General features: G+C 53.4%; 1 protein-coding gene across 3 annotated transcripts; it reads right to left on the bottom strand.

Annotated features, from left to right (window-relative positions):
- Positions 1-78: 78 nt before the first annotated feature.
- RABGGTA (Rab geranylgeranyltransferase subunit alpha) lies at positions 79-6587 on the bottom strand. 3 transcript variants are annotated; one of them, XM_019968271.2, is made up of 17 exons: positions 6432-6587; positions 6061-6118; positions 5780-5890; positions 5276-5400; positions 4908-5095; positions 4447-4650; positions 4058-4141; positions 3890-3972; positions 3700-3801; positions 3491-3596; positions 3343-3394; positions 3112-3200; positions 2926-3014; positions 2714-2830; positions 1984-2097; positions 966-1053; positions 79-293 (listed from the first exon to the last, which is right to left on the bottom strand). In XM_019968271.2, the coding sequence occupies exons 2-17, from the start codon at positions 6061-6063 to the stop codon at positions 145-147; spliced, it is 1704 nt and encodes a 567-aa protein (XP_019823830.1). In that variant the 5' UTR covers positions 6064-6118; positions 6432-6587; the 3' UTR covers positions 79-144. The 3 variants fall into 3 exon arrangements, with proteins under 3 accessions (XP_019823830.1, XP_070653174.1, XP_070653173.1); XM_070797073.1 differs by lacking the exon at positions 1984-2097; XM_070797072.1 differs by lacking the exon at positions 5780-5890.
- Positions 6588-10653: the final 4066 nt, after the last annotated feature.

Here is a 10653-nt window from a genome sequence, read left to right as displayed (position 1 = left end):
CACATCTCTCTCCCTTTCTTGTCCAGAAATGCAGTGGTGACAGCAATAATGGTGGTGGCGGCAGCAGCTTAGCAGCGCTCAGGGACCTCTTCATTGTTTATTCAGTTCCAATAAGTTAAAGGGCAAGGGTGGGGGCAGGGCCTCTTAGGTGAGGATGCTGCTAACCGAAGGCAGCAGCTCGGCCAGGTGCTCCGAGCTGCCCTCCGCCTGGCACAGCGGGTTGCCCTGCAGGTTGAGGAGGGTCAGCCTGGGGCAGGAGGTGAGAGGCTGGAGCACCGCAGGCTGCTGGAGGCCTTGGGCAGGAGTCAAGGAAAGCTCAGCTGGTTCTCCAGATCCGCTTGCTCCTGAACACCTGTCACTGCAGAACGAGCACTGCTACTGAGCAGCCTGCTGGATGGGCCCCTTGGCCACTTCCCAGTAGGACACAGGCCTCTAGGCTGCAGATACCTGCCGGGGGCCAGGCAGGAGGCGTAGGACCCTGATGCGATATGGTCCCAGAGGAGTGGTGGAAACTGTGGCCAAGGGGAAAGCCAGCCCCTGCTGCAGAGGCGCCCATCATTCATCAATGGCCAAGGGCTCCCAAGTAGAAATGCAGGCCAAAGCATGCTTCAACTTACACGTTTTGAGAAGAATCAGAATTCTACATTTTTTAAAGAATATAAAACCTCCTTATTTTAAACATACAACGTGGTACCCAAGAGCATCTATAGGCAGCGGTTTGTGAACTCAGGTTTGAGGGAGTCACTTCCTTCCATCCTGCAAAACTCTACCAGTGAGAGTTTTCAATGACAATGACAGTTTTCAATGACAGCCTCATACAGCGCCAGGCTATCCTCTCCTCAGCTTAGATGGCCAACACCCCCTCCTCACGCCCAGGGCATGCCCATCCCGCCTCCTGGCCATCCCTTCCTGGTGTGGCACCTTGCCCTCCCTGCTGTCTGAACGGCACCCAGACGGAAGGATACGGTTGTTACACAGGATGAGCTCCTGCAACCGGGGCAGGTTGGTGACACCATCCAGGGATTCGATTGCGTTATCATTGGCCTGCAGCACCTGGGAGCAGGGAAGACAAGGCAGGCAGGCAGGCAGCTGTCAGTATGGGATTGGTACAAGCCACTGGGGAGCCTAGGGTGATCAGCTTACAGGGTATGGAAGGGCTCCTGGGATCAGGCTGGGTGACAGAAGAGAAGGCTGGGGTCATCTGTAGGGGCTGGAGGACCCTGACATCTCTTAGTAGGGTGGGGAGACTTCTGAGGTGGAGGAAGGGGAAAGGTGTCAGGAGCCACGTTAGGCATTACTGACAAAATGGAGGCACAGCCCCAACTCCCTCTCCTTGTCCCGCAGGCACAGACTTGGGATGAAGGAGTTAGGCCTTGTGATTCTGACTTGTTTTTTCCTCTCCTCGGCTGAGTTGAAAGGAATATTGAGTTGAAAGGAATATTAAGGTGCTTATTGTTCTTGAGAGGAGCATGAGAAGGCACAAAGCCTTCTGCAGCTGTGCTCAGAGAATAATTCATAAAGTTAATCATTGACATTCGTTCAAGGACCTTTACAGAAGAGTGTTCCAGGATGAGCACGTAGGCCACAGCTTGAGGCCATGGGATGGATTGCTATCTGAAACCTGTTTGTGAGGGAAATGTTTATGGCAAAGGAGTTTGCTGAAGGGCTTAGGAATAATTAAAATAGTTAGAAGCTAAAGATTTAAGGAATGTTGTAATGTTAGCATATTTTACTATAGCTTATAGGGATTAGGAATTTTGGAGATATTAGTGGTTAGAAGCCTTTTTAGAGAAAGTGAGCTCAGGACACTAGGGGCCAACAGGATTTAGAAAGATAAGAAATAAACTGAGGAATGTGGTATGAAGCCCAGACATTAGCATGAGTTACTATGTATTCACAAGGACACATGAGAAGAAGTAGATAAGAGAATCGCTGAGGCAGAAAGGAAAACCCAGAACAATGACAGAGGATTGGGGGCTTTACCTCAAGACAGCGCAGGGCAGCCAGGGCAGGGGGCAGGGCTCGGAGACGATTGTGTGACAGGTCAAGGTGAGTGACCAAGAGCAGCTGCTCCAGATGGCAGAGCACCGTCAGATCCTGAGGAGGGGGACGAGATACCCAGCGAGGCCTGGGGGACAGCTCTCAGCTGTCGTTTATCAGGCCTTCGCCCAGTGCGCCCCACACAGGCCCTAGGGGACCCCAGCTGAGGACAGGAGGGAGCAGCTGGGAAGCATACCTCACCACCCCTGGCAGTACATGCTGCAGATCAAGGACACGGGGCCACGGTGGCCTGTGGTGCAGGGAGCAGGGCAGGTACACGGTGCTGGGATGAACACAGACCACTAGCGGGGGAGGGCCTGGTGAGCCCGGAGTTGGTTTGGTGGGAGCAAAGGTGGGCAGCAGCGCCATGATAAAAATAACGTGTTGGGGAGATTGATTAGGAAGGACTACAGAGGAAAAAGAGAGTCAGGAGTTTGTCAGAAATCTCTGAGAACTATTCAGCTGTTAGGTGGTGGGGTCTGCCCCAGGGAGAGAAGCATGGAATGAGCTAAGGAAGAAACGTCCAGAAGGGCATGTGAGATGGAAGGCAAAGCGGGGGACGCTGAGTGTCTTGGCTGAGGCCTGAGGAGCAGATATAGACACTGCCGGGTCCTGAGGAAGAGGGAGGCGGGCCAGCGGGCGAGGGTGGGGAAGGCGCATGCGCACGCCCTACCTTGTGACCCAGGTGCAGCACGCGCACCTCCGCGTACTCCATCTTGAGAACGCTGTTCTCCAGCAGGAACTTGCTGCGCAGGTCGTCCAGGTACGCTGCCCTCATTGGGTCCACAGCCTGGCAGGGAGAAGAGGGCACAGGGACTGTGTGTCAGCTGCCTGCCCCCTGCGTGTTGGGCTGCCCCCGTGCCAACTCCCGCGGACCCAACTTGCCTTGAGGGTTTGGAAGTACTGCAGTGTCTCCTTCTCGTACTGCAGGGGGTCCAGCGCCCTCATCAGCAAGATGATGGTGAGTAGGCACCCTGGGGAGAGGGCGGGGATTAGGAAGGTCCTAGCAAGGAGCCTGTCTAGGATGGGCCCTCCTTAGAGAAGCAGGAGCTCAGGGGAATCGGGCCTCACATTTATTCTCAGGCTCCAGTTCCTGCAGCTCCTTACAGGACTCCAGCTCCGACTGTAGCACCGTGGACTTCTCCACTGACAGCTCACACCTGAGGGTGGGCAGGGTGGGGGAGCAGTGCTGGTCATCCCCAGTAGCCAGTCTGAGACATCTACTTGAGCCCCCGGCATCCCACCCAGCTGCCCAGAGTGCACAGCCCTGCTCCTGTCTGTGTGCTTCCCTGTGCTCATCACCTGAAGAGCTGCTCATCCGTGGCGGAGTCCCGGCACCAGCCCTCTTGGCGGCCTGAGAGACAGAGCAGGGGTAGGAGAGGACACCTGTGAGAGGAAGACAGGGATGGGGGGTGCTGCTGCAAAGCGGGGAGGCTGCAGGCTGGCTCACCTTTTAAGAGCACACACTCCTTCTGGGCATCACCTGCCGTCCAAATGACACGAAATGTATGCTGGGGCAACTGATCGTTGAGGGAGGTGGCGGGCAGGTCACAGAGCTGGGAGCACAGGGTTAAGAGAAAGCCCAGGCTGCACCACTTTTCTGACTGTCCCACCCCAGCCCTGTCCCAGCCCCGACTCCACCCACCAACCCTGGGATACCCAGATGTGGCTAGGCCGGTTCCTGCCCTCTGGGGTCCTCCACTCCACAGCCAGGGGTGACTCATCAACCATGAGCAGCAAGGTCTCCATGCCGGAGCCCACCTGGTGCAGGGGACAGAGACAGACCATCACTCCAACGGCACCAGGCCCACCATCCATGGTACCCTTCAGCAAAAGCTTCAGGACTCACGAGGAGGGGCCGAGAGAAGGAGACAGTCAGGCAAGCCTCATCCCGGCTCACGTGCAGGCAGCGCAGGGCATCCTGGGGATCAGCTGTGGGAAGAAATAGTCTCAGGTCTCCTTAAATATCCTTCCATTCCTTCTTGGCTCCAATCCCCACCTCTTCTGTACTGTTCACCTCGTCCCAGGAGCCACCGATGGTAGAACCAGGCACTCTGATCATTGGGATCAGTGAAGAAGGCGTTCTGCACCAGCTCCAGCTCTGCAGGGGCCAAGGAGGCATGGGGCTTTGGTTAGGACCCTTCTGGGCTCCTGTCTACCCCCACATACTGCCCTCTCTTTGGAGAACTTCCTGCCTTCAGTTTCACTTATATGCCAGCCTTACCCAGGGGCTGCATACATCAGGAGCCAAGTAGACACTTGGGCTCTCTGCAGCCAGGGGCTGGATCTTATGCATCCCCAGAGCCAGGCATTTTCCCGAGTGGTAGCTTCAAGAGCAGGTCTAGGCATCAGGGTCAGAAGGGCAGCATGGCAGAGTCCTCTCAAGCACGCCCTGACCCTGCTTACCTTTGAGCAGCACATCCTCAGGGAGGCGCCCCTGGGGTCCTGAGTCTGGCTGAGGGTGCAGCTGGGGCAAGAGGCAGGAGCGGTAATGCCAGGAGGAGTAGTTGGAGAAGTTTCGGGTGATGAGGCTGTCAGTGAAGGCAAGCTCCTCTGCAGGGGGCACAGCTGCCTGTGCAGCCACAAACCGCCGGTAGTCCCAGCAGTGAACTAGGGGGATAGGCAGACAACACATCTCAGAAGCAGGGCAAGAAGAGCTGCCTGGCTGGGACCCTGGCATCCCCTTGGAGACCCCAAGAAACACCTCTGTGCCCTCCATGGAGGACATATTTGACCTCATCATCCCTTGTGTCATCAGCTCAGTGGGCCCATCCTGGCCATCCCTCCCAACTCTGGACCTTACTGAGGCCCTACTACCAGGACATGGGGCAGGTGTAGGCAGGGAGACAGAATCTGCAGGCACGTACAGTTCCGCTCATCAACCTCGAGGAAGCGGGCACACAACTCCAGCTCCCGGGCCCAGTTGGGCTCTGGCAGGCGGCTCAGCAGCCAGCAGCGGTGGTGCCAGGTACCATAAGACTTGGGGTTCACCCTCAGGCAGCTCTCCAGGAAGCCCAGTTCTGCCTTCACCAAAGTGGCCAACTCCTCGGGGGACCTGTGCCCAGAGGAATGGGGGTCAGGGCCCTCCAACACCCAGTCTCAGTTCACCCCTGACTTTCTGCACCCAGCCCTCCGCCTATGCCCCTGGCTGCCCCATTCTTCTTTCACCCCTGGACCCAGGCCGGGCAGGGCCAGAGCGAGGGCCATCTTCCTTGGGCCCTAAACTCTTACGTACTTCTGGACCTCCAGCTGCTGGAGCACCTCTCGTCGACAATTCCAGAGGGTGGCAAAGTCAGGGTTGGCTCCCAGAATCTGGCTTGTCAGTTCCAGCACTGACTCATCCAGTTCTCCAGCCTGGCGCTGAGAAGACAGATAGCAGGATCAGGGATCACATCACTCTTCTGCTACAGAGCCTCATAACATAAATAGAACTACTGAATGTTCTGTGAATGCCACACTTTACTACAAGTACTATACAAAGCCCTTTATGGGATAATATGTAATCTTGCAATCGTTGATTTTCACAACAGCCTTATGCAGTAAGTGCAATCGTTAGCCCTGTTTTACAGATGGGCAAATTGAGGTCCAAAGAGATTCAGTAGCTTGCCTAAGGACACACAGCTAGTAAGTGATAGAACCTAGATGTGGATTCAAGCAACCTGACTCTGAGGCGCAGTTCTCGGCCAAGTACTATGCTAAGGGAGCCACGGTGGGAGAGGACTACCTCTGAGGGCCCCACCTTCTGGAATACAGTCTGGGTGGCTGCCTGGTATAGCTTCAGCTTCTGTTCCCGCTCTAGTCTTTTGGCTTCCGCTTGCTCTTCCGATGTCTTCACCTTCAGGCGCCCGTGCTATAGGGATGGGCGGGTTGCAAGAGTGCAGGCTGCCTTGCTGGGGCAGACCCACCGGAACCACCCCTGCAGAGCCCCAGGTTTATATCGGGCAACGGAGGCAAGCCCACGCCGGACAAGGGCAAGGGCATGAGCATGCGGAGGTGAGGAGCTGGGCTCAGGGTTCTCACCATGGTGCTGGCTCAGATTCAGGGCAGGGGAAGAAGGGTCCACTGGTGCCCGTGAAACCTGGCGAAAGACGTGTCAATCATGGGAGTCCCGCCCCTTGGAGCTCCGCCCCTCGATGTCCCCAGGAAGCCGTGAGCAAGCCCGGGCGGAGACCCCTGGGGTGTTAAGGGGTCCTGGGACAGACACTGCAAGTCCAGGAGGAACCCACCCGAACCGGACTTGCACACGTGCGGCCCTGGCCACAGCCCGATCCGCCGGAGCCGAGCCCGAGTTGGGGCACGTAGGTGATGGGGACCACTCCGTGCCCAGAGGTTGCCGCTACCCGCCCGCCCCACGGCTCCCAGGCACTGCTGCCCACCGCGGGCGGACCCACCTGTGCTGGGAGGAGGCGAGCCGGACGCGGAGCTGCGGCGCCCGCCACCGAGCCCGAGCGCTGGCTAGAGCGGCGTCACGCCCTGGATTCTCCGAGGCGCAGCTCCCTCTGCAGGCCTGGGGAGGGGCTCGCGGGAGAGCCGACCGACTTCGGAAGCGCCTGCGCAGGATTCCTGCGCGCTCTGTTCGAAAACGCAAAGTTCCTGTTAGTCTTCTGGTGTGTCAGTGTGAACGCTCGACTCTGATGAACTCGGGAAAGCAGCGCGGGGTGCAGCTCCCAGCCAGATGCTCAAACTGCGTTTCAGTTGAAAAGATTTCAACAGCCGGAAACCCACCCTTTCATCGCTCGAGTGACCTCACTCTGGCCGCACTGGCCACCTCTTAGTTGCCAAACCTAACATGAAGTTTCCTGTCCTTATCTTCGTTGACGTCTGCAGTGTTTGATGCTACTGACTTGCCTCGACTTGACACCGTGTTCTGGTCTCTCCTGCAGTTTCGTCCCTCTCTTCTCGTCTGTTCACCTTGTTTTCCCCTAAATGTTGTTGATCTCCTTTTCTCACTCCTTTCTTCACACCCTGCTCCTGGAAGAATGTTCACAAATCCAAGCCTTCAACTGCTTGAAGTTGGAGCTCCTCAGAGCTCAGTCCTGAGTCCACAGACCTCCTGGCCCACACTTTCTCTGAGTGACTACATCGACATTCTTGCTACCTGTACTGCCCTGGCACTCAAACTTGTATCTCCAGTCCATATGTCTTGCAAACTGTAATAATGGGGAAAAATACAGACACACACATATTCATAAGCCTATTAGGTATCACCTGGGTGTCCAAGAGACACCTGGAACTCCAGAAGTCAAAAAGTATCATTGGCTCCTCTCCTTCCAGTCTAACCTTTGACCTTCATGTTACCTATATCAGTGGATGACCTCCGCACTTTTCCATAGTATCTCATAAATACCCTCTCCATTCCCACTGTGCTAAGAATTTCAGTTCATTTATTCCAGAGATAGTTGAAAGTCTTTTCAATGTCCCCTCATTTTCACCCTGTCACCCCTTTATCTCTGTGTTGCTGAGTCAACCTTTCTGAAATGCAGATTCGATTGTGATGTTTCTCTGCCAAAAACCCTTCCATGACGCTTTTTGGGAAAGACTCTGAATCTCTCAGGTCAGCACATTAGGCTTTTTGGCATTTGGGCCCTGCTTATCCCTATGGCCTCATGTTCTGCCTCTATGAGAAACTCTTCATTTCAGCTGATAGAACGACTTGGGGTTTCCCAAGCTTGTTAACCTGTTCCCTCTTCCTTACTCTCCTTCCTCCACACCTCTTCCTTTGCCAGAATAACTCCTGTTCACCTTTAAAATTTAACTCAAGTGTCACCTCTAGGAAGCTTTCCAAAATACCTGTCTGTCACTGACAACACTTATTCCTTTGTCCTACTGTGACGTCTTGATGTGTATGCTAGATTCTCCTAGGAGATTCAAAGTTCCTGGAGGACAGAAACAACATTTTTTTTGGTCCTCCTTCTCCAATACTTGGTCCCGATTTTCAGTAGTTATTGCATAGTTATTTGAATGAATAGAACACTACATAGTGAGGGCTGGCTTGGCTGGGCCTAATGGTCAGTGCTGTACACATTTAGGGATCTGAGAGATTGTGAGGCCTGGACCAGCTCAGGAAGGTTTCCTGATGGAAGTTTCATGGGTTCAGAGTGGCCACTGATTGTGTATGTGTGAGTGTGATGTATTTGTGAGAAGTGTGTGTCCATGTGGCATATGTGTGTTTATAAGACACATCTGGGTAGGAAAATATGGCTTTAAATTCTTTATATTTCTTCCCCACCTTTCTTAGGCCCTGGAAATGCGTGTAAAGTGTCCGCTCTCTATTCTGTCCTGACATGCTTCAGGGAAAGAGACACTTGCCCTGGCCTCCTACACTTGCAGTCACCTTCCTCACTGGGACTGAAGTGACAAGCACTGTGTCAAGGGCTTTGCACACACACAGGATTACATGTGGGAGGCAGTAAGGAGAGTGCTTAGGAACATGGACTCTGGGATCCAACGGCCTAGGTGCAAATTCTGGCTTTGCCATTGTTTAGCTATGTGACCTGGGCAAGGTACTTAATATTTGTGTTGAGTTTCTACTGTGTCTCAGTATTTTCAACTGAAGCATAGGGAAAATAATGTTACCTACCTGCTAGTGTTGAGTGAAAATTAAATGTAAAAGTCTATGTAAAGTGTTTAGGACAGAGTCTGAACAGTACTGAGCAAGGACAGTACTGGGTAAGGTAAATAATAATAGTAGTACTTTTTTCTTTTTGGCTGGGCTGGGTGTTCATCGCAGCGTGTGGGGACTTCTCTCTACTAGTGGCCTGCGGGCTTAGTTGCCCCACAACATGTGCTATCTTAGTTTCCTGCCGCTGCTGCTGCTGCTGCTAAGTCACTTCAGTTGTGTCCGACTCTGTGCGACCCCATAGACGGCAGCCCACCAGGCTCCCCGGTCCCTGGGATTCTCCAGGCAAGAACGCTGGAGTTCCCTGACCAGGGATCAAACCCATGTCCCCTGCATTGGCAGGCAGATTCTTAACCACTGGACCACCAGGGAAGTCCTAGTAATTTTCTGATTTTCTTAACAAATATGCCAGGAGATAGAGGCTCAAAGAGAAAGGCTAAGTAACTTGCTAAGTGTCACCCATGTAGTAAGTGGTCAAATGGACATAGTTCTGATCTGGCCCAGTCCTCTCTCCACCTCACCAGCTACTTTTTTGTTTTGTTGGTTGAGTTTTTGGTCACTGTATATTCTTGCCTCCTACTCTGTAACCACTCACATGTACAACCAGATATCTGGGAAGACAGGTGCCCACAGGTACAGATGTGACAGGTGCAATCTTATTACGTCATAGTCGCAAAGGGTGGAGGAGACGGGGTGGAGGAAGGCTGCAGTAGGCATGAAATATTTTTTCATGATTAGCAATCCTGAAACTGGGAGGTTTGAGTCAAGCAGACTTAAGGGAGGAAGTGATTCTTAAATCTGCTTCCAAGAAGGTGGGGCCTGGTTTTGGAAAGAGGACAGGAAGGGCATTTCAAGCACGTGTTATGACAGGAAGGTGGGTGAGAGATAGCCAAACAGACTTAGCTGGCTGGCAGAGACTGAACCAGGTGCCTGTAGAGATAAGAGCAGTGGAGCCAAGACAAGCCTCTTGCTTTAAGGCAAAAGGATGTGTCAGGAGTTATATTTGGCCTCCTGTGTGGGATAAGTGGGAAGCAGGCAGGTGTCTGAGGCCACAGTCTGAATGATGCTTGAGGAAAGGATTTTACTCCCTTCTGTGCAGAGAAAAGAGCAAGAATAACCGAGTACTGACCTGGCCCAGACATCCTATTTGGGGCACTCACCACCTATCATGATTGCACGGTGAGGACCAGTGCATTCAGTGGGTTCCCACAGAGGTCAAGTTGCTTGCCCAAGGCCACACAGCTGGGAGGAAACCAAGTGCCCCTAACACTGCGCTCACTCACCGAGTTTGTGATTAGTCTCTCTAACTAATATGTATACCCTCTGATCTCAATCCTGTGCTAACTGAACACCAATCAACCAAAGTCAGATGACTAAAACTGCTGTTGTCGATAACAGAAGAGGGCAGGGTGGGCGCAGGCAGGAATTCCACCCAGTAGGGAATGGGGACCACGGGAGGCAGAGTTGAGAGACCCACCGACAAACTCTAGTAGAGGCATGTCAGGGCCAGACTTGGGCGGTGGGGTGAAGAATCCTCACTGGGGAGTGAAGGAAAAAATAGACTGTGAAGAGAGGTTCTGTGACCTTGAAGCCAATATTAATAACAACTAAATTCTTTACAACCAGGATAAAAAGAAACTGAGATTCTGCCCAAGGTCACACAGTTTGTAAGTGATGAAGCCTGGTCTCACGCTGAAAGTCAGGGTGCCCTTCAGAGGACAACTGAAATCACCCTTTATATACACACAATAAAGTTTTCTCCTTCTCTAAAACAAACTGACCAACCAACCAACCTTGGCTGTCTGATTTCAGAAGACACCTTACTTTCCCTCCATCTAGCTTGTTCACTGTGCTCAGCTGTGCCCAACAAACGTCCAGAGTATGGGGATGTGAAGCGTCGCAAGACTTCTGGGAAGCTGGGGTGGGTGTTCTGGAGAGCCAGGTTGGGAGGGAGTTCTACTGGGAGGAACTGATGGTCTGGATGATGGTCAGAA

Source organism: Bos indicus, chromosome 10, assembly GCF_029378745.1.
Source record: "Bos indicus isolate NIAB-ARS_2022 breed Sahiwal x Tharparkar chromosome 10, NIAB-ARS_B.indTharparkar_mat_pri_1.0, whole genome shotgun sequence".
Lineage (NCBI taxonomy): Eukaryota > Metazoa > Chordata > Mammalia > Artiodactyla > Bovidae > Bos > Bos indicus.
This window is presented reverse-complemented; position numbering and strand designations above follow the sequence as displayed.

Bases quoted from the DNA above. Each gene is read 5' to 3' on its own strand.
- RABGGTA (XM_019968271.2), bottom strand. The intron at 5,401-5,779 runs GTGGGGCCCTCA...CTGTCTTCTCAG, and splicing joins CCCAGACTGTATTCCAGAAG to CGCCAGGCTGGAGAACTGGA. The intron at 4,651-4,907 runs GTACGTGCCTGC...CTATCCCCCTAG, and splicing joins CGAGGTTGATGAGCGGAACT to TTCACTGCTGGGACTACCGG.